This window comes from Schistosoma mansoni, assembly GCF_000237925.1.
Source record: "Schistosoma mansoni, WGS project CABG00000000 data, chromosome 1 unplaced supercontig 0076, strain Puerto Rico, whole genome shotgun sequence".
Taxonomy (NCBI): Eukaryota; Metazoa; Platyhelminthes; class Trematoda; order Strigeidida; family Schistosomatidae; genus Schistosoma; species Schistosoma mansoni.
In genome coordinates, this window is record NW_017385990.1 from 418,646 (window position 1) to 442,745 (window position 24,100).

A 24,100-nucleotide genomic window follows, 5' to 3' on the forward strand; every position below is an offset into this window, starting at 1 on the left:
GGCTATATCGAGGCAATACGCACCAGTATGCACATATGCCAATTAGAGACTGACCAGTTGCAGTCCTAACACATCGATGGGAAGATTCAAACGAACAATACTATGTGATGATTGTTTGATTTCAAATTTCAAATGCAAATACGTTTGTTCATGCTCATGTAGTTTCTGTTGGTTAAACTGAGTTATTTCTTGGATTCCTAGTTTGTACTTTAATTCAAATACTTCAAACTATCCAAGGATTAAATTCAACTTATTATTGTTTGTTTGGATCTTCCCATCGATGTGTTAGGACTGCAACTGGTCAGTCTCTTATTGGTATATATGCATACTGTGCACATTGCCTCGATATAGCCTAAATCCAAGGATTCTCGTATGCATTTCAGTAACAATAAGAACTAGTCAATAATCTAGTACCATCCATTATAATCTGACTGTTTATATCTAGGGTAAATGCTAGTTAATGCATGTGCTTGAATATATATTCAGGTATATTCATATTCTAGTTCTTGTTTATTTCATTTGTCTTTGATTCTGAAGTATGACAATAATGAATACACCATCTACTCCATATGGTCCTTCAAACATTGTCATTGAATGACAAAAGTCATACTTAGATAGAATAAATCAATAAAGCTTTTTCGAATGATTTTATCTTTCATAAAGCATAGACAATGAATATGGGGAAATTTTGTTTGTTTTACATCTAGTGTAACTATGGTTACAATGATGATTCATAATTAATGTATTCATACCAAAGTAAATTAACATATTCATTTTGTATAATTGCGATTGTTCCCTGAATCATGTTAGTCAGATTTCGGGAAACGTTATCTAAGTAATTATATGATGAAGATGTTTTCAAATGAAACTTAAGTCATCGACAGTCATATGCAATTATGTTCAATACACAGTGTATATAGGATGTCCAGAGCTGTATGACTTAAAAAAGTGTCTTAACTAAAAGAAGAGTACCTGTATTTCACAATTTTTGTGTGTACCAGACAAATTTTAGGTAAATCTTGAGATATTTTTCTGCTTTCACTGATACCATCAAAACTTCCACTGACCTGGGATTCGATTTAACAATTTATGTCTTTGTGAGAATGCATGACTACTTGAACCAGTGTACATGCTTACTAGTTTCTGTGTTGCGAATGACTGACTGACCTGTTTACTAATTCAAGCTCTTGCTGCTAACCAACACAGTATTGAAGTGATAATAACAAGAATTAAAAGACAGTTGAATATTTCACTGTGTAGTGTATTGCAACTTCTAAGAGTTCTACCAAAGACGGAGTTAGTCCCTTACGGTTATCCACAATCTACTACAAGTATTTTAAATGTGAATAAATTTCCTCTGAGCTTCTAACAGAAAAATGAGGAAAAGTGAAACAATGAAACCATATTTTGGTCTCGAATGCCTGTGAAACAGGTAATGTGACACTATATGTAAAGAATGAGCTAAAATCAACTATATGATGTCAGTTTTAATGTCTAGTAAATATACCTTGACATGAGTCACCCCAGCTTTTGAGAAGGCCTTAATAACTCAGACGGCATGTGACAATTGAGTCATTTTCACATCTAAAGTAACTCTATTGTTTTCATGAACGTCTTACTCTCATGTCCTTATGTTTTTATGCTTATGAGCCTTGATTGTATATCTCTCATTTTATCCAAAGACAGTCTCCTTGCCACACCATGCATTGTGTATTATGAGCCATATTATTTATTGAATAGTATTGAGAGTTGGCATGCTCGCCTTTACTGGTCTGCGAGTGCTTGAAATAAACATATGCGAAATTTATCCTTGTATTTGACTTGTTTTATTACGTTATTCTTTTACGTAAATTGCGTTGACCATCATTTACAAGGGTTGGTGGTATGAATAGTTCTTCAACATCATCATAAGCAATCAAACTTGAGACATATCAACTGGCCAATAAAACAGACAAAGTAATAAATAAGTTAGTGAGTATTATGAAACACGGTAAGTCTGTTATGTAGAATTTCATTTACTTATACGAAGTAAGTTTATATGCCTATTTATAAGGATATAATATAAATAAAGTAATATGAGAAGACAAACCATTCATACTTAGCCCGCGCATCCCCGTCAACTAACGTCTTCGTTCTAACACTTATGCCTTTTTCGACCTACTTATGTTCGTCTCTTAATGTGGACCTTGCTAATAACATTCATGTACGTTTTTGTGTAGGTAAGCCTTATTATTGGTTGTCACCTTTGCCCTAATTAATCGTCTGAATACATTAACCACCCTATGTAAAGAGTTATTCTCTCATTATTCACTACGTAAGCAACGATGTTTTCATCTGAGCTTACTGAACATCTGCGCAAACGAATGTATGCAGTAAATCTTGCTTAATTATTTTTTATCTAAGCTTCATTACTGCCGTTATAAATTGGGGGCTAGCTTAAGCATAATGAGTGAGATTCAAAGGGAATTCACTTTTTATAGTTGATACAACATTATTATCATTCACGGAATCCGAAACGTGGTGCAAGCACATCACTAAATATTATAAGCACTGTCTATTATTGAAATATGAAATATGGCATCCCTAATCTAAAGGAAACAATTATCTTCAACAAAGACGGAAAATTGTGTTCAGAATTCAGAAAACTGTGTGACAACATTGTTTCATTGCGACAAGATTGAGGATTTGAATAAATATTTGGTAACGGCATGAAAAACCTATAGGACCAAGGTGAAACACAAGTCACTGATGCCTACTTTAATTGAATAAGTAACCACTACAGATAAAAAATTCTGTGAACTTACATAACTGTATGCTGAAACATAGATGAGTCTAACTGTCGATAACAGATGGTTTAAAATTTCTGTAGTTAGATGAGTTGATGCGTCTTTTGATGTTTAATTCCAGGATAGAAGTGATAGGGTATGTTTTCGGACAGGATGGTATTTTGAGTGGTGGTTTAGTATATTTTACCAAGACAGTTCTCCTGGGTTTATCTGAGCTGTAATGAGGGAATGGGCTAAAGCAACCATCTTTACATCCACCCATTAATTTCGACGCACTTGATGGTTTGAATACAGATTTAGGGTGTGTAGGGTTTCTGATAGTTCCAGTGAAAGGTCTTCGTTTAATACGCACTTCGTGGTAAGGATTTTTATCAAAGTATTGCTGGGGATGCATGTTAAGATAAAACTTCTTTCCAGCTGATGAGCTTTCTTTAATACTTGGTTTTTTATTTTTGTCATAAGGATCACTCTTGTAGTTTGGATATTTTCCTATTGTGATATCAATGTAAGAACCGCAGCCTTTCTTAGCCGGGGAAGTATAAAAATTTTTCTTGTGTGATATCCTTTGATTGTTCAGCCTCGTTAGTGGCCTAAAGTAAGATATGGGTCCACTAAACGTGTCTATAGAGCTGCCTAAGCCAAGAAGATGATGGGTTCCGTTCGGAGGAGCCCAATTCTTTCCTATTATTTTCTTTGAGCTCTCCTTTCTTTGAATTCGAATAAGTCTTTCTAGATCGATTTTGTTATCACCAGTGAAAATTCGTATAAAAGGTCCAAAATAACCATCCATATTCGCGGACTTGTGTTTGGATCCATCACAATACATCTGTTTCCCTTTGAATGCTGACCGAATTTGATGACTGTCTTGCTTATCGTACTGGTCATTTATAGTGACATAAGACATCTCTTTGAATATTCCAAGTCTATCAAAATCAGCTTGCATTGTTGGCATTTTGAAGCTACCAAGACCTTTGGGTTTGCTGGCGTATGTGCTGGAATGACTTGAGTAAATGTTAACTGAGAAACAATACACTCAGATTGTTTACTTTGGATATAATATATGACCTTGAATCAATGATGAGTTCTGATTCGACATAAGTACTCTGTTAAACAATGAAGTTTAGTCTCACTACTTTTAAGACTTTTATTTTTGAATTCCAATTTGAGATTAGCTAGTAACTAAACTGTTTTTATATTCTAGGCTAAAGCGCCCAAAACGAACTTCAGGTACTGCGGCAATTTCGTTTTTCGGGTCTGGTTCGCATGTTGGTTAATGCTACTAAGAGCATAACTGGTTTTCCCAATTATATTAAGACGCTTCACATAGAGTCATATGGCATCTGGGAATTCTGTTATCGTCTCAAGTCAAATAAATGCATCGTCTCCGTCAGTGTTGGCGACGGAGAATTCATGTCAAAATAGTATCGCTTTATCGGATTCTCCTCGTCACCACACAGTCCCACATGGTGAAGCTCATCCCCCTCCTACGCAACTCATCAAGCTAAATTCTCTTGCTGGCCCTTCAGTCTCAAGAAAAGAGAAACTCCATACATCTTCGCGATTTGGTGCTCCAAAGAGTCGTGAGCTTAATCCTTTACCTCTCATTAAAGGTGTGTCTCAAGTTTTTAAAGTGTACATCTAAATTCATTCACTTTCTAGCGTGTTCGTGCCTATAGTCACATCGTCATTCGGTATTTTTACTATATTTGTAATTAGAGGCACTTATTCTGGACATAGCTCTCGTATTGTTTCTCAGCTAAAGAATGTGTTTGTTGGTAAGCGTGGCAATGTTGGTTATTTAGCTTAGAAATTTAGCACTACGTAAAATATTGTCCATGTGAAAATAAATCTACCAATCTCTCACACTTGTTTACTTTCTTCAAGCCCCTGAAAGTATCTCCAGTTATTCGAAGCTTTTTGTATTGTTCGCGTTGTCGGAATAGAGTTCATCAACTCCGAGTTAAAAAGCCCTGGTGTAAACGTATTTTGTAACGGTATGGGTTCTAAGGCGTACCTAGGATTTGCGTTTGTTGACCCCAAACTCTATGAGAATCAGTGCTGAACATTCATTCGTGTGTGCACCAACAAACTTAGCACATGTACCTTAACTCATTGACGTAAGCCACCTACAAAATTGATATCCTTCAATTGCTTAGGACATCTAATATGGCATATTTTTTGTAAAAATATTTCGTATATAAGCATGTTATTTTATCGGAGAAAACTACTCCAGCCAATGGTCTTTCACGTCAGTTTATAAACGAAATAGGTTGAGTCGGTGATATTGTCTTGTAAGCACTTGTCACCTGACCCCATCGTGTCACTGCCCTTCATCTATAGATTTATATTCTGTCTATTTATTTTCAATGATCTGGAGCACATTCTGCTGTATCGCGATCTTCAAAACTCCATGACCAGCAAAATTAGAAATAATCTTTGTGATTGTCCACTTAAACCGAAGTCCAGAAGACAAAAAGCCTCAGTAAAATTATTCGTGGAAGGTCTTTCCTCGAACATCTATTAAGATACGGAATATTGTCCATTTTTATTAGAATTATGGTTAAAGATATACGTATATTCAGTGGTATGGGAGGACAGTTTTTGGCCACCAAATGCCCTGGTACGGCCGAGAGTGGGGAGAGTCAGCTCTCATATGGTCACGTGCATACATCCACTGCCGCAGAAGTCCTTCTCACGGCGGGGCTGTTATTTACAAAATTGAGGGGACGAGGTGCGAATGTCCGGCGCTTTGACCGGGTTAGTGAACACAGAGCCCACCTAGGGGAGTTGGTAAACACTGATTCCAAACCAACGGTGCACGTGAGCTCCAGTTTATTTATTTATTTGTTTAAACACAAATATTGGTAGAAGGGGGCACCAGATATGTATATGCACCACACAAACATGTCATTTCACTTAATTGTGGGAGGGCTATGATACTGCCCGGGTGCCCTGACCAAAGCAGGCGGTTTTCTTAGGGGGCCACACCCGGAGCTTTTGACTTAACTGTCTGATCCACAAGGAAGTGGAGTATCGTGAGGAGATGCAGTCCAATAGTAGCCGGTATCCAACGATTGATTCATATGTCATTTGTTCCCTCAGGATACTGGGAACCATGTGCACCATTGGTTTGTAATCAGTGTTTTCCAACTCCCTTAGGTGGGCTTTCCGTGTCCACCAACCCGGTTAAAGTGCCGAACATTCGCTTTTCATCCTCTGGATTTCGTAAACAACACCTGTGGTCTGAGAAGGCAATGAGTAGGACTTCCCTGACAGAGGCTGTATACGCGTGGCCATGTGAAAGCATTTGGAGAGGGAGAGCGTACTCCCCCCACTCTCGGCCGTAGCAGGGCATTTGGGGGCAAGCTCCAGTATCCTGAAGGAACAAATGGCGTATGAACCAATTATTGGTCACCGGCTACCATGGGACTGCATCTCCTGACGATGCTCCACTGCCTTGTGGACTAGACCTTTAGGTCAAAGGCTCGAGTATGGCCCTCTAAGAAAACCACCTGCTTCAGTCTGGGCACCTGAGCAGTATCACAGCCCTCACACAAATCAAATGAGATTCGTGAGGCGCATATTTATCTGGTGCTTCCTTGTACCAATATTTATGTTTAAATAAATAAAAAAATCACATAAATGGAATCATTTATGTGACGCATCTCCATTTGGTGCCTTGTACTAATGTTTGGTGTGTCGAGATAAAATAAAAATAAGCAGTTAAAAGAAATCCAAAACCGACTTTCGGAAACTTAGTGTAAAGTAACTCGAAATTGTTGGTATTAGCGTGGACTCATTCACTTTACAACCCGTGAACCTTCGACATTTTATTACTTAATACATGTTTTCCTCTTTTTTTTACTTTCCCTTTTTGTTCAAGTCCTAATTTTAGCACTATCACTTCCATTCCCACATTCAAACTTATGTACGACCGATGACCTCCCTTGTTTTATGGTGGTCAGGCTTGTTTACTGTAATTACATAGTCTAATTGTTTCATTTGGAACGTTTTTACTTAAAATCTTGTCTCATCACCAGTTTTTGTGGAGAAATAAGATGGGGCTTCAGTATTTAGCTGAGCTGATGTCTTCTTTTACAGGAATTTCGGCATTGATAATTTAACGATTTATCATAATCCAGTAATTTTACTTTCGAATCACAGTCATTAAATGTCAGCAAGTCAGTAGCTGAGTTTATAGGCATGCGTATGGTTGGGTAGCGCGGACATTCCCACAGATACTCAGTCTCTTTCTGGTCCTTACCTATTCTCTTTCTCATATTTTCAACTTTGTTTCTGTTATCAGTCTTTTATAAGTTGCCGAGTCTTTTTCTTTATATGTTTTGAGTTTATGCAGTAGCGCTGCATATTATATTTTGTGGATTATACTGTTGGAATCCCATATGAAATTGAGTAGTGGGTTTATTTGCTGAAGTTCTGGAATTCAATTATTAGTCATAATATGAAGCTTTGGATATATTTGAGTCAACCCAAGTTAACACTACATATGAGTATAATGAGATGAAATTAACTAGGTGAATAACAAAGGTGTCGAGATACTTGTAGTATCGTTGATGAAGATTAAATACTGGAAAATACGTTTCGAAAGGTTTCACTTTAAAAAAATAAAAGTGCGGAATAATATTGAAGCTGTTGGAGAGATAAAGAGCAAATGTATTCGAGCCATTGCTCCTGATTATGAGCTGTATAACCCATCGTCTTCAACCACTGATATCTGCATCGCTCGTACTGTAACCAAGTACCTATCATTTATTTATTTAAGCATAAATATTGGTACAAAAGGGCACCAGATATATATGCGCCATACAAATCTCACTTGATTTGTGTGAGGGCTGTAATGCTGCCTAGGTGCCCAAACTGAAGCAGAAGTATCTATCAAGACGACTCAGTTCAAAAGTCAAATACTTTATGGACCACTGGCTGGGTGAGTCATGCTGCTACACTAAATCGCCGTTTCGTATTTTTGTGATGATGTATTTCATAGTATCAGCTGGTTTTACTTTAAAATCGTGAATTTTATTTCATTGTACCAGATTCTGACAATCAAGAAAAGCGAGAGGAGCTATTTATTCAAAAACTAAAACAATGCTCAGTTGTATTTGAATTTGTACCAGATATTTTGAGCGATTTAAAAGATAAAGAGGTGAAACGAGCAGCTCTGCACGAATTGACTGAATATCTGACTGAAAATTCCGGCATAATTACAGATTCAATATATCCAGAAGTGGTTCGAATGGTTGAAGCCAACTTATTTCGTACATTACCACCACCAAGTAATCCATCTGGTGCAGAATTTGATCCAGAAGAGGATGAGCCAACGTTGGAGGCTGCTTGGCCTCATTTACAAGTAAGCTTATTGGAAAAGTCAGTTTTAGTTGGGCATGTTTTAAAAGTATCACATATTTTTAATTTTAAAAGTGTACTAGAAAAGCGAATTAGCGGTTCATTCGCTCAAATCTTGTTCACTGTTTACACGAAATACTCATCTCAGTCATTCAACTCTAGCTGTTACCTTGGCACTGTGGTCGGGCTTAGTCACCGTGATGACCCAGTTGGGCTATATTGACTAGAAAACTCGTTCCTTCAGATGCTAGCATATAGAACAGGTCATTTGGAGGATGGAAAGGCTAGAAGCAGCAAATTAATGTCTGAGGGCTAAGTTGTACTGCCGAGCGGGAAGTGACAGCATTAGGAAGTTTCCCTCAAACAACCAGCATATACGGCGATGCTACTTTCTCTCAACAAAGGAATTTAGAAATGATCTGTCCTAAAAATTACATCTCACCTTATCTCACAGGTTCTATTTCCAGTCGTAAGGCCTTTGATGTACACATCTAAAAAGTTAAAGTCTACTCTGAAAAGACCGTATCCAACCAGCCTCCATCAGTTTTCCCTTGTTATCTGTGATCACACCTCCAGGTCTCCAAGACCACTATTAATGCAGCTCCCTTTTCAAAATCCTGAATCTATATTTCTTACGATGCTGATAATCGGCAATTGATAACCATTTACGTAACTCAACTCCGTTTGATTTATATTTTGCTAACTGCAAGTTTATGTACTGAACTTTGAGGCAAACTGTTTGTGCAAGGGCAGACATTCGAATAACCAAATCTTATTCAATACAGTTATTCATACAATTATATGAAACATTCATATGAATTCTAGTAATTAATCTCATTTCACATAGTTTAGTAGTAACTGTGTAACTCATTAATAATGCTTCTCTGTGGTTGTAAATGACCTGAACTTAATTTGTACAATATGAAGTTTCTTAGTAAAACAATGCCTTTTGTGGATAAGTTGCGATGAACTCCAAACTTACTACATATTAGCCATTCATTTGTTGATTCTAAAGCTTGTTTTATGTGCGTCCCTCCGGGAACCCTGTGACATCTTTGTCCGGTTGTGCTGGTGTTTGTGTCTCACAAAGCTCCCCGTTAACAGTCGATTACATTTTATTAGATTAGAAAACCCCATCAAAGTGGGAAATTTGTATGAGAAACGATCTCTTCTCGTTATCTCCTCTTGCTCGCTGACAGATTGCAACCCATATGCAATTAAGGTCTAGTTCTACAATCAGTTAAACTATCTCAAGAAAGCTAGCTTGAGAATTGAATGTTCATGTCAGGGATTTAAGCACACAGACAAGTTAATTGGGCAGCCAATGGGGACTAGTTGTTTTCAGGTCAGATAACGACGACTATCTCCTGCAAAATTACGCAGACCACAACCTTTTTCTGGTTAGCACTAGCTACCGGCGCAGTCATCGCTAATGTGCTACCTGGCGTCCCCCTACTCCACTTCAAGCAGATTAATTACACTGCGATAAGCTAACGCTAGCGTGGTTAAATACATGACTTCCACTTCTTTTGGAGTACTTATCTAGACTTTGATCATTCCCCTATTTCTGCTACTGACACCTGTAAGTCACTTATAGAACACCGATAGGAGGGCAAGTCTGCTTCCGATTGTGTCCAAGTTATTTGCCTCTGTCATGCTTTGCAAACTGTTCATCGCTCTTAAAAGATTGACTCACGAAAAGTAGGCTGCTTTTCGTCCTAGTCGAGGGCGTATTGATAATAACTTCACCCTCCGCCAAATGTTTGAACACCGTCATGCCTATTGCAGGCCAACAACTGTAATGTTTCTTGACATCAGGACCACATTCGATTCGTGGAACAGGACTGTTCTTTGAGATTGTCTATTGACGAAGCGTATACCTGAGAAGTTTAATGACATTTAAAATCCTTTTTTACTAACACATCTGGCAGAGTATTGAGGGCATACAACCATCTCTCTCCATTGTTTCACTCAAGCAGTAGTGTTAGGCAGGATTGCCTAATCTCATCATTTCTTCTCAACTTTGCCATCGATGACATTCTGGAAACAGCTTTGATGGATGTAAGTAATGGTGGTATGGATCTATTACATGAAGAAAGACATTGAGTATGCGGATGATACACAAATCATGCAACCCACACGTAATCAGCTGGCAATCAGTGTCCGTATGTATGGCATGTGCTTTCCACCTTCGATGTGCTAAGTACTTTTACAACACTATCAGGACACTGACCCGACCGTTGCTGCTACCTTGACGTGGTGGTTGGGCTTACCTATTGTGATGAACCAATAGAGCTATACTGGCTAGAACAATCGTTCCTCATAGTCCTACCATGCCAGGTAGGTCGGTTGAAGAGCGGTAAGACTAAAAGCAGCAAACCCAAGGTCCGAAGGCGAAACCGTACTGCTGGCTGCAGAGAGGTGTGACGGGTTAAAAGAGGTCGACCCTAAAAATGCACACCTCGCCTTATCCCACGGATATCCGCCTCCAGTGATAAGGTCTCAACAAGTACGGAGCTGACACGAAAATTACTCACAAAAAGGTTGTGTGTGACCGACCTCGAGCAGTTATCATTTGGGCAGCGCGGTTACACTCTCAGGTCACTAAGACCATCTCTAATCCCAATTCCTTTTCAGGTACCTCCCACCTCTAACACTGAACCTGAACTCACTCTGGGTAGTGAGCAGATAGAATTAGTCGAGAAGTTCGTGTATCTGGGTAACGACGTAAGTGTTGATGGCATCATGACTGGTGAGATCAGACTATGTATGGTGAAAGTCAGAGAGGCTTATGCCAATCTGGACAATCTTTGGCGTCTTGCTCATGTTAGTCCGGCTGTTAAAGGTCGAATCTACAACGCATTGGTGAGAACAGTTTTACTCTCTGAGTGTGAGACCTGACCTCTCTGAGTTGAGGATGTTAGGAAACTCTGTGTTTCATCATTATTGTCTCCGAAGAATTGACAACATCCAGTGATAACACAATGTTAGTAACGTGTGTTGGAACACAGTAATGAGAATTCGATTACCGCCACCATCTTGAAACATTGATTTCGGTGGCTTGTACGTGCACTACGAATGTCGTTCCAGTGAATTCCACATCAAACATTATTTATGGACTCTGGGAGTGGTTGGAAAAAGCGGAGAGGTGTATGACATGGTGTTGTGGTATGAAAGAAGTATGTAGAGGACTGGATTCTTTTGGCCCTTCCCGACTTCCTGGTCGGGGTCCTAGAGGATGATGCAACACAGTGTCTAGAGATGTTATCAGACATGGATCAGAATAGAAGCCAGTGTCGATCCTGCTGTGGCATTTTATTAGTTTCTTCCTAAGACTGGGTTGTATTCTCCTTAATTGAACTACTTCTCCCGTTATTATTATTACCCTACTTTTATGTTATGTACTCTTTTATGTAATGAATATGTGTTTTTTTATATTTTTTGTTCACTGTTACCAGTTGGTATATGAATTCCTACTTCGATTCATTGAATCTCCAAATTTTCAACCAAATGTTGCTAAGCGTTATTTTGATACAAAATTTGTATTACAGGTATGATTTTTTTTATTTCACTTATTTATTTATAATAAGCAGTCAAATACTCATTTTGTTGTTATTTAATTTATCAAACAATGGCATAGGTGTATACACTCTTTATCTTCCCTTGAACCGTGAGATTACAATGGCTTCATATCTGTCTTCCTTCCTATACTATATCCTTATATACTACCACCACTAAATTAACTACTTCTATGAATTCGGTGTTCATCTTGTTGTGCTAATATGAGGTATGGCAACTTGGACCGATGCATATATGTGCCTGGTTCTACGTTGTAGCTGACTGACTGACTGGCTTCCTTGTAATAAACTGTTAACAACGACTATTATATCATGAGAAATAGTAAAATTGAGTTACAAAACATGGTTGTTTGTATAAATGAATGATTTAAACTTATGTCCATTGTAACCAATGGTTGAAGACTCTGGGTGACATGACTCAGAATTGATCATCAAAATGGCGTCGGTGTATACACTCTCTGTCTTCCCTTAAACTGTGAGATTAAGATTGCTGTATATCTTTCTTTGTACGAACTTATTCTTTATTTCTGTATTATATCCTTATATGCAACCTTACTTTTATATATTACTACCATTGAAGTAACTACTTCTATGAATCCGAGATTCATCTTGTTGTGCTAATGAGGTGTGGCACCTTAGACTGATGCATATATATGCCTGGTGCTACATTGTAGCTGGGTATGACTAGTTAGTTAAGAAAACTCGTAAATAGTTATTTCACTATTTAGTTGGATGAATAGTGTTAATAGATCAGAATATTGCAAGTGTTTTCGACAACAAAATGTTCAGTTTCATTTACTAAAGTAAATTAAGTTGATCATTATAATTTATTATAACAGTGAAGAAGTATCATCATGAATAAACTCAATGAAATAGATTAGACAGGGAAGAATGCGTCTGGTAGTCAGGCAGGCGTAAACAAGCTAAAGCGGAAGCTCGGCATCATGACATCAAACCTGACAAATACATGGCAATGGAGTCCAAACAACAGTAATGCTAGTGAGAGCGATTAAACATCAGAGAATACGGCTTGAAAAGAAATGATGGGTTTGAGATAAAAATGTTGCGGCTGAAGACTGATAGAGAGATAAAGAGTGAATGGATCTGCGACACTATGAGCTGCCCTAAGTTTTGAACAGGATCGACACTGGTTTTTTTATTCTGATCCATGTCTGATAACATCTCTAGACACTGTGTTGCATCATCCTTCAGGACCCCAACCAAGAAGTCGGGAAGGGCCAAAAGAATCCAGTCCTCTACATACTTCTTTCATACCACGACACCAGGTCAGCCGTCACGGTCCGTGGAGAGCAAGACAGTCTGATCAATGTTGCATAGCAACAAAACATTTGAACTGCTCCTCGAAAAACTTAACCCATCCTCCAAGACGTCGGTTAGATATTAATGATTGGCATCCCATCATCTTCGCGGATTGTTTTACACAGAGTGAGTTCAGCTTCACTGTCCTGGAAGTGTTGTAAAAGTACTTAGCACATCGAAGGTGGAAAGCACATGCCATACATACGGACACTGATTGCCAGCTGATTACGTGTGGGTTGCATGATTTGTGTATCATCCGCATACTCAATGTCTTTCTTCATGTAATAGATCCATACCACCATTACTTACATCCATCAAAGCTGTTTCCAGAATGTCATCGATGGCAAAGTTGAGAAGAAATGATGAGATTAGGCAATCCTGCCTAACACTACTGCTTGAGTGAAACAATGGAGAGAGATGGTTGTATGCCCTCAATACTCTGCCAGATGTGTTAGTAAAGAGTTTTTAAAACGTTAATAAACTTCTCAGGTATACTCTTTGACAATAGACAATCTCAAAGAACAGTCCTGTTCCACGAATCGAATGTGGTCCTGATGTCAAGAAACATTACAGTTGTTGGCCTGCAATAGGCATGACGGTGTTCAAACATTTGGCGGAGGGTAAAGTTGTTATCAATACACCCTCGACTAGGACGAAAACCAAACTTATTTTCGAGGGTCAATCTTCCAAGGGCTATGAACAGTTCCATAACTAGAAAGCTAGCAATATCTTTAAAAATGGCCGCAGACAAGTTATCTGGGCCTGGTGATTTGTGGTGCTTCAAGAGTTGGAGTTACCTGTGGACTGCAGCCTCGTTAGGTAGATCAACCGTCACGTGCCATTTAGTGCGTGACAGTCTGATTGATGTTGTCGGGGCAGCGGACCAGTTGGATTGCTAACCGTCCAAGATGTCAGTAGATGTTAGTGATTGTCGTTCCGTCATCTTCGCAGATTGTTTTATTGACACCAGACTCCTTGCTGCTAGTGACTCGGATGAATTGAAAGAGTTGCAGGCAGTTGCCGGATGCTGCAGCTGCTTCCGACTTGATGGCACGCTCCGACCTCTAGGCTTCTCAGCTCTGACGCAAGCTTTGCACAATCCACTAAGTAATAATCTTGGTTTACGGTCAAACTCGCGGTTATCCGAAGTAGACTGACGAGCTTCAACGAGTGGTAAGGAGCCTGCAGAAACTCACTGCTTATAAGCGGGACGTTTCACTGTGCCGTAAGCGACTTTACTTACTATTTTTATGGCATCATACTATTGAATCCGATTCTCATCTATACTTTTTGGTGGACTGATAGCGTACCTTGAATGTATCTCGGTTTGATATTTAGTTGCAACAGAAGCTGCAACCAGTTTGATGACATTGATTCGTTTATGACGATGAATTTGTTAGCCACTGAAACGTAAGGCGAGATTAGCGGGGAGATGTCAGATAGACATCTTTTCTCTCACTGATCTCTACGCACTTTGGTGGATCTTTCTTAGTACTCGTTAAGAAGCGAAATTCTTGTACACAACCACGCCAGCGGAGGCCGGTATGAATGGTATGCATATTTTTAGAAAGACGGGTTAAGTATTCGTAGTCGTAGTAACATTCAACTGTAGACTAGTCAGTGACTTGAGCTGGTTTAAATAGGATAGGGTTTCCACCATAGGTGAGCTGCTGTATAAGTTTAAAGACGAAATACTCAAAATGGGAATGAACGAGGATATATAAGTGACACAGCATTAAAGAAATAAAAATCATATGGTTATGAATAAGATTTATCTGAGCGGACGTTGATGCAAAAGTAATTTTTCCAGTAGTAATTCTCATCTGATTTGTGGATGGGCTGGAATACTGCCCGGGTGTTTAGACCGAAGCAGGTGGTTTTCTCACAGGGCCACATACCAGACCTTTGACTTGAAGGTTTAATCCACAAGGTTGTTGAGCAACGTTGGGAGATGAAGTTCCATGTTAGCCAGTGACCAACAATAGGTTCACACACCATTTGTTGTTTTAGGATCCTGGAGCTCATGTGCACAATTGGTTTGGAATCAGAGTTTTCCAACTGTCCTATATTGATCGTCTGTACCCGCCAACTGGTTTAAAGCGTCGAACATTGGCTTTTCTTCCTCTCATTGAAGCCAGATTGTTGGGATTAGCATCATTTGTTGAAGGAATTCGAGACCGATGATGAGGGTTAGTTTTAGAAATATAAAAAATATTAGGCAGTGAATAAGAGCAGCTTTGAAGATAGGCATCCAGTTGGGTTATGTGGACAGTTTTCGCTTTCAGACTGTCTACACTGGAAGAGGTGTTTATTAAAAGACCCTAAAATATCGGATTAGAGAGTATCGTAATGGCATTAAACCGTGACCACACACTACAACCATAGGCGTTTGTGGCTGGTCGCACAATCTTCTTGTGGGTAGTCTTTGTTGTTTTGTCCGCAATTTTCAAATTTGATTACCAAGAATTCATGACAAAAAGTGGGGTGTATTATTTTTAGACTCAAGCCTTTCTAATGCTTCCCTTCCATTGTGGGATGACAGAATTGGTGGAAATTTTGGTTACTGTTAAAGAACGTATTTTGCCATCACCCAGTTGTACTGTTGGCAACATGACTCAGACTTCAGGCCCCTAGTATATCTCGTTTAATCTTACCGCTTTCTAACAGACCTACCTCGCACAATAAAACCTCAGTAACAAGTGTTTCAACCAGTACAGCCCAATTAGATCGTCATAGTAGACAAGGCACGACCACTTTGGATACCAGCTACAGTTTTAAGACAAGCTATTAATTTCAGATTTCAATTTCGAAGCTTCCAAACTTTCGTATATAGATCAAGGTGTTTCATCACTTGAGGATAAATAAGTGTGAATTTAGATCAAGAAACTCAATGTTTTAAACATTTTCAAAGCTTATTATTATTTGACTTCATAAGTTGTTGATCTATTGAATATTCACAGCATATATGTACAACATATATGTACTATTCGGTTAATTCCTTCGTCCAATCGATTTGTGCCTTATATATTTATAAGTTATGTATTAAAGTTCATTTCAGGTCAAAGAATTAGTTTAATGTATATGTATGTATAGATTTTAAAATCATTTATTTTTCACCTAGTAATAGGTTTTATTTGATGATATTGAAGTTGCTCAAAGTCATACATATTTCTATATTAACAATGAATAAGTTGTTTCCTTAAACAAATTTAGATAAGGAAGGATTTTTCGTTGTATATTAAAGTACTTTGTGAGTCATGGGTTCGAATCTTGCGAGTGCGGGATCGTGGTGGTTTAGCTTCAATTGACTCATGATTTTTTTTTAACTAGCGAATATTTTCAACGGATTTACTGAATCGTATACCCTCTCTTTCCTAATGCTGTAAACGGCATTCAAAATTCTCTATTATTTCATAACCTTCTGGTTCAATCCATTTCTAAGTATCATTATCATGCTTTGAACTGATAATTTCAAATAAATTGATCATTGGGTGGATGATTTGTAATAAAGTAATAAGTAATGAATACAGTTGTCTTGAGTGCTGTTAGAGGTATGAGGGCAGTTATCACTTCCTGGTTGCCCACACTTTGGAAGGGTTCTTCTAGAGGTACCTGAAAAGAAATTGGGTTAGAAGTGGTCTTAATGACCTGAGAGCGTGACCGCAGTGCCTAAGGGACAACTACTTAAGGTCGGTCACACACGACCTTTTTGTGGGTAGTTTTTGCGCTAGCTCCGTACTTGTTGGGACCTTACCGCCGGAGACGGATATCCGTGGGATAAGGCGAGGTGTGCATTTTTAGGGTCGACCTTTTCTAACCCAATCCCTCCTTGTGGAAAGGCAGCATAGCTGTTATGCTGGTTGTCTGAAGGAAACACCTTACACATCTGTTCAGTCAGCAGTACGACTTCGCCTTCGGACCTTGGGTTTGCTGCTTTTAGTCTTACCACTCTTCAACCGACCTGCATGGCATGGTATGACCTTGAGGAAAATTGAATTAAATTTCCTTCCAGTTTAAGTTTTTGATACAAACTTTTTTGAAAGTTACATAATAAGTAATTAGATTTCATTACATGTAATTAAAACCTTAAGTTATCATTAATGTTTCAAACCTCTTTCCTTTGGTTTGATCCGAGCTGTCTTTTGGTAACGTTATCAGTCCTCATATATAGTGTGTATAGTTCTAAATCGACGTAAATGTTAGATGGGTATGATTGACCTGAAAATAACACTTCGTAAAATTATTAATCTTACAAACGATCATGTTGGCGTCAATGAGGTATGTTATTGATCACATCCAATATATGAATGACAACTATATTATCTCAACGTACAGTTTGAATCTACAACATAATAATCGAAGTCAAGTATTTAAACCTGGGAACTTTTTCTGTTATTTGACTAATTCCCTTTTTAGTTTACATGTATCACAAACTAAATAAAACTAGAATAACAATGACTTATTGAAGAATCTTTTATTCATACAATCTTGAAGGTATTAGTTTACATTGAATTCTACTACTACTCAGTGGTCTATCGGTTAAGTGCTCTGGCGCGAGACTGGCAGGTCCTGGGTTCGAATCTCGCGAGGCGAGGTCGTGGACGCGCATTGCTGAGGAGTCTCACAATAGGACGAAACGGCTGTCCAGTGTTGCCAGGTATTCCATGGTGGTCTAGCTTCGATTGCCTCATGATTTCAACTACAAAATTTTTGACTTGTTGATTAGGTGTTTATCTTGAATATCTATCTATTATGATTTTTTTAAAAATTTTTTTCATCTAAATACAGAAGTATATCTCTTTGACAAAGTATCATTAATTCTTAATTTTATTATTCAAGCGTAAAGTGTAGTGAACAAGTACACAAATTTGTTTATTTATTATTTAAACACATAAATGTTGATACAAAAAGGCACCAGGTATATATATACGCCACACAAATCTCATTTGATTTGTGTGAGGGTCATGATACTAATCCGGTGCTCAGACCGAAGCACGTGGTTTTCTTTTAAGGGGCCACATCTAGAGCCTTTGACCTAAAGGTCTAATCCACTAGACAGTGGAGCAACGTGAGGAGATGCAGTTCCATGGCAGCCGGTGACCAACGATTGATTCATACGCCATTTGTTCCATTGGGATACTCCCCTAGGTGGAATTTTCGTGTCCACCAACCCGGTTAAAGCGCCGGACATTCGCTTTTCGTCCTCTCAATTTCGTAAACAAAACTCCTGGTGTGGGTAAGCAGTGAGTAGGGCTTCCTGGCAGAGGTTGTATATGCGTGGTCATGTCAGAGCATTTTGAGAGAGAGGGTGGGCCTTCCCCACTCTCGACCGTATCAGGACATTTGGAATCGTTACATACTCACGAATTATACAAGTTTTATATTTTCGTAACTTTCATTTACTGTCTTCATGTGAGATATGAACTGTAAGTATTTAGCGGCGGACACTTTTTCTCTGAGTTGTAGTGAATATTCCAAATCTTTTTCTCCTTTGACGTGCGACATTCAACTGTTGTTAAACTAACTCTGTGTACGTACTATATTATGTTATTGTCATATATATTTCAACGGATAATTTTAAATCTTACCTTATTCGTTCTTACAATTCCTTGGGTGTTCATTCGTGAGTTCGGTATGACAGGAAGAAATTTAAAAAAAACATAGTTAATATACTTTAAAGGTTATAATTCTTTCAAGTATGCACTAAACATGTTTTTTTGTTGTTTTATAGAGCTGGTGGTCTTAGTCTTAGAGATAAAACATAGTACTATATCCCGGAGCGATTTATGAATGGTACCTTTTGAGAACTATTTATGGACTAATATGATATGTATATTTCCTATTGTATAATTGTTAAGTAACTTAACTATTCATATTCATGCTTCTCTTATTATAAGCTTTATTTCGCCCCATAGACTATGACTATACGAATTACCATTCCGCAGTTATCCCCCAGTCTATTAATTACTGTTCCCCCTATTCACAGCCACATTAGACCAAATGTTCTACAAATGTTATTATCTATACAATGGTACGATATGGTCAGTTTGTTTGGTATATAAACCCAGTATGTTTGAGAATAATGATTCATATTACAGAGGCTGTTATTGGTGTTCTGGGTTTAACTGGTTAGGCTAGGCAGAAAGCAGGACTGATAAGTACTCAAGACTGCTCATGCCCCCAAATGCCCTGGTATGGCCGAGGGTGGGTAGAGTCCGCTCTCCCTCGAAATGCTCTCACATGGCCATGCGTAATATAGCCTCTGCCAGGGAAGTCCTACTCACTGCCTTCTCGCATCAGGGGGGTTGTTTACGAAATTGAGAGGACGAAAAGCGAATGTCCGGCGCTTTAACCGGGTTGGTGGACACGGAAAGTTCACCTAGGGGAGTTGGCAAACCCTGATTCCAAACCAATGGTGCACATGGACTCCAGTATCCTGATGGAATGAATGGCGTATGAACCAATTGTTGGTCACCGGCTACCATGGGACTTCATCTCCCCACGATGCTCCACTGCCTTGTGGATCAGACCTTTAGGTCGAAGGCTCGGGGTGTGGCCCCTAAGAAAACCACCTGCTTCAGTTTGGGCACCTGGGAAGTATCACAACCCTCACACAAATCTCATTTGATTTGTGCGGCGCATATGTATTCGGTGCCTCCTTGTACCAATATTTATGTGTATAAATAATAATGACAATAATAATAATAATAATAATAATAATAATGGTAATAATAATAATAGTAATAACAAGACTGCTCATACGGCCTTGTGTACCACTGCTCTGATCGATATTTCACTCCTCCCTAATTGGCGGTCTTATAACGTTATATATAAACAGGGAACGCACACACTCACATGATATAACACATAGCAACGTGATAGATGTCCTACTAATCTGTTAAATTCTGGTTAGAATTGGGCTTCTTTTTGTTGCAAAATTATGTTTTTGAGTATGTGGCACTTTTTATCTAAGTTATAGTTAAGTTAGCAACTTATTATTCTACTGATGACTTATCCTGAAGGAATACGTTTTTTGGGATATTCTTTGAAAGCATTTTCTTATTCATGATACTTTTGTACTACGGAAGTGTGCTGTTTCTATGATCACTAGACTTTAATGATTGAAAGCGATATAGCTTACTGCTGACATCCAGTAAATACGACATTGGGTAATGAATATCTGTATGCTCAAGGCTTCATTGGTCTTTTTAAGACTTTAAATAATTATGAGTACCAGTCAATGTAACATTTAAGTATAGAATTTTGTTGTTGATTAACTCCATTTATTTGACTCAAAACTAAATAATTTATGATGTCCAATCCCTTGATTAAGTGCTCATACTGCACCTTGACCAATAAAACTGGATGAGCGCCAACGACTAAGCATCGTAACATTTATTACTAATAAGTGATAATAATATACTCATCAACTATGTCAAGATGTTTGGGATGCGTTTCTCTTCTAAATGTAAACCGTTGTTTCAGAGCTGGCCTGCGTCAACACCTTATTTAAAGAGAAAGAGTAAAAAAGTCGAACGCATCGACAACACTGATCTTTGTTGTCTGACCATCCCTAATGTATTGGTGTCTGACAAAATCTCTACACGAACTCGAAAAGCTCGTTTGGCCTTTTCCCTCTTACGTCACCTATGACGAGGGAGAGTTATCCGTTCATCGATTAAAGGACAGGTATACTGCGCGGCAGTTCGTTCTGTTTTAATTTACGACTGTAAAACGTGGCCATTAAAGGTAGAGGATACTCGCCAGCTACTAGTATTTGATCATAGGTGTCTTGGAAATATTGCCAGCATCAGCTGGGATCACCGGGTAAGTAATAGTAAGATTAGACGCTATAAATGCGTGGTCTCACTAAACCATTTCGATTTGAAGAACATACTTCTCTTCATCTTCTCCCATAACAGAGCATTTGGTTTGCAGAGGCCTGAGTACGATGAGAAACACTATAAAATGATATAAATGCGAAAAGACTTGGTTTCGGTCTCTTGTGTGTGTTTTCAGAAAAAATTGTAGTTAAGCTATTTAAAATATGTTAAAACCTAACTTACTAACCGAATAACTTCAAGGTGAAGTGAATTAGTTGTCATAAAGAAAATACTTATCAAATATGAATCATACTACGTTGAATAGTTTCTTTTATGTAGTCAGTCAGTAAATCAGTTGATGAGGTCATGAATCTTCATCGAGTGAGATGGTTAGGCCACGTGTTACGTATGTCTGAACACCGATTACCACGACGCGCTATGCTGACTAGTGTTGAGGATGGTTGGAAAAGAGTTAGGGGCAGCCAAACCAAAATGTGGCATCAGTGCTTGAAGTCACTAACTTCTATTCTGAGCCATGTTGGTAGATGCAGACTACTTGGTTGGGGTCCACGTGATCATCGTAACCAATAGTTGGAGACTGTAGGTGATATGACTTAGAATCGATCACAATGGCGTAGGTGTAGTATGCACTCTTTATCTTCCCTTAAACCTTAAGATTAAAATTGCTTCATAACTTTTTTCCTTCCTATACTATATCCTTATATACAATCTTTCTTTTGTATATTAACACCACTAAATTAACTACTTTTATGAATCCGGTGTTGATCTTGTACTGATGAGGTATGGCAAATTGGACTGATGCATAAATGTGCTTGGTCCTACATTGTAGCTGACTGACTGACAATGACCTACAACATAGGACCAGGCACATATATATGCATCGGTCTAAGTTGCCACACCTCATCAACACAACAAGTTGAACAACAACCGGGAGAAAGAATTAGTTCATAGAAAGTAAGGTATAAAGTAATTTCAATCTCACAGTTTAAGGGAAGACAAAGAATGAGTGTCTGCACCTATACAGTTTAAAGCTTTCATTCTTGACTTTCATCTATCTACTAATAACTGTCTTCATAAACCCTTTTTAAAACATGATTTATCATTGTAAGCAAAGATGGATAGTGGCTAGCAGTGGATTGTAGGACGTGCGTTTCGTCCTATTTGGGACTTGTCAGTTGGATGTACCTGCATCTCAGAGTTAATGTTCACTCTGGGACTCGAACCCATTACCCTTCGTTTCAAACGCCATCGCATTATCCACTCGGTCACTGAGTCCCTCATAGCCACTTGCTTGTACAATGGGCTGAAGTTTAAATTCATTTAGTATTGTTTGTTTGAATCTTCCCATCGATGTGTTAGGACTGCAACTGATTTATCATTATGATTTATTCATTCGATTTCTTATTTCATAGTTATTAGAATTATTCGATAGTGAAGATCCTCGTGAACGTGATCTTGTTAAAACTATATTACATCGTGTATATGGTAAATTTCTTGGATTACGGGCATTTATTCGTAAACAATTCGGTAACATATTTTATAAGTAAGATTGATTATTATTATTATTATGATGATCAATAATAATATCTAATTAATAGTAATAACAATGTAATGTACATTACATATATCATGTTTTGTTTGGTTCTATTCTCTCTCCATGTGTGTGTGGGGGGGTATAGTTGCATGTTTTCCTACTTAAATCATTCCTAACGGTGTAACGATTGGACTGATTGTTGTTGTTGTTGTTGTTGTGGAAAATAATGATACTGTTTACTGTCCTGCTTCCTCATATAGGCTTGTTACTTACTTCTCTTGTAGACTATAGACTACTGACCAAGGAAGCGTAGCGTTATAATTCTTTCAGTGTTTCTCCATTAGTGGTTTCATCTTTGAGTACATCTAGTAGAGTTCGGAAATATATGCTGAGGGCAACTTTAAATTCTTTGGATTTGTTAGCATCTTGAAAGAAGGTTGTATTTAAATTTTGGAATGATATCTATTCAAATGTCCAATGCTTTGTATGTGCATTTGTCATGAAATATAGTCCCACCTATAACTAACTGTGTTGTCGAAGACACATAGATTTTCAAATCTCTCACCATTCTCGTTCATATCGTCTAATCATATCTTCAAACCCAGGGTTGTACATTTTGGCTTTGCTGTTTAGGTCCTCGACAGAATGGTCAGATCTTTTCCTATCCATTCTTCTTGGTTCGATTGCAAATTTTTACAAATCTGATCTTCATCGTCCTCTTCGGTATTGTTGATGGGTGTTTGGCACAGTGATGATCATTGTGATCCCATTCATCTTTGTTTCAAAGGATGCTTTAATGACCCTTGTGGCATGATTTTCCTATCCCATCAGCACATTTTTTGCATCTTCAGAGAAAATCAATGCAGCTCCTCGTGTGTGTGGGGGGGCATTTTCTTCTTCATGACCACAAAGCAAAAGAACCTCTCCCGAAGTTAGTCTTTTCTATCCAGTTTGTGTCCAATGAGTTCCACTTATTCGAAGGCTAGTCAGGTTGTATCTTCTCATCTCTACTGATATTTCGATGACCCTATCAGTTTCTTTTGTTACGCGGAAATTCCATGTAACTATATAAATTGTTGCTTTGATTGTCAGAGTGGGGCATCTGCTTTATGATTTCCGAAGAATCTCGGCTTTCACTATGGGGCGTCAAAACTCATTCTATTGAGGAGTCTTTATCTCCTAAGTCTGATTTTAAATTATTTAAATGATTTTTCTGGTTAGCGTTTTTTAGAAAGGTTCTTATAGTTTTACTAAATGTACACCCAGTCTTCCTCTTCTCGGCACCCATAAGACCAACAGTAACGCTAGAGAGCTCTAAGCGAAGTTATCCAGTGGTTTAGTGATTAAAATTATATGATCTAGCTATTCTGTGACACCGACTTCAGTTTCCGCAACTTGGTTAGTGTCACAGTAAATCACACACAAATTTCGGTGTTCAAAATAAAGAACTCTCTAGATAAGCTATATTAAACTGCACATAAAATATAATGTGACAACGCTTTATTTACTGAGTAATATCCCAAATTTAATAGTCGATATTTTATGCGATCACTTACTACTCGGGCTGAGTTCCTATAGACACTCGTATCGTGGACTCCCAAATAACTTGTGAACCTTACACTTTTTGTAAGCTATTTTATATAGATTTAAGTTTAGCGTTTTGCGCGCTAATGT

General features: G+C 38.2%; 2 protein-coding genes across 2 annotated transcripts in view; one reads left to right on the forward strand and one right to left on the reverse strand.

Annotated features, from left to right (window-relative positions):
* Positions 1–2,832: 2,832 nt before the first annotated feature.
* Smp_099210 (hypothetical protein) lies at positions 2,833–3,738 on the reverse strand (the record flags this gene model as incomplete). Its single annotated transcript, XM_018791758.1, has 1 exon — positions 2,833–3,738. One exon carries the CDS (start codon positions 3,736–3,738, stop codon positions 2,833–2,835), a length of 906 nt encoding a protein of 301 aa, XP_018645080.1.
* Positions 3,739–4,111: 373 nt separating this feature from the next.
* Positions 4,112–24,100, forward strand: part of Smp_176600 (protein phosphatase 2A regulatory subunit,putative) — a 44,067-nt gene continuing 24,078 nt past the window's right edge. The window contains exons 1-4 of the mRNA XM_018791759.1: positions 4,112–4,396; positions 7,841–8,154; positions 11,609–11,701; positions 22,305–22,435. Of these exons, the coding sequence (XP_018645081.1) occupies positions 4,120–4,396; positions 7,841–8,154; positions 11,609–11,701; positions 22,305–22,435 (815 nt within the window). The 5' untranslated portion in view covers positions 4,112–4,119. The remainder of the gene's footprint in view (positions 4,397–7,840; positions 8,155–11,608; positions 11,702–22,304; positions 22,436–24,100) is intronic.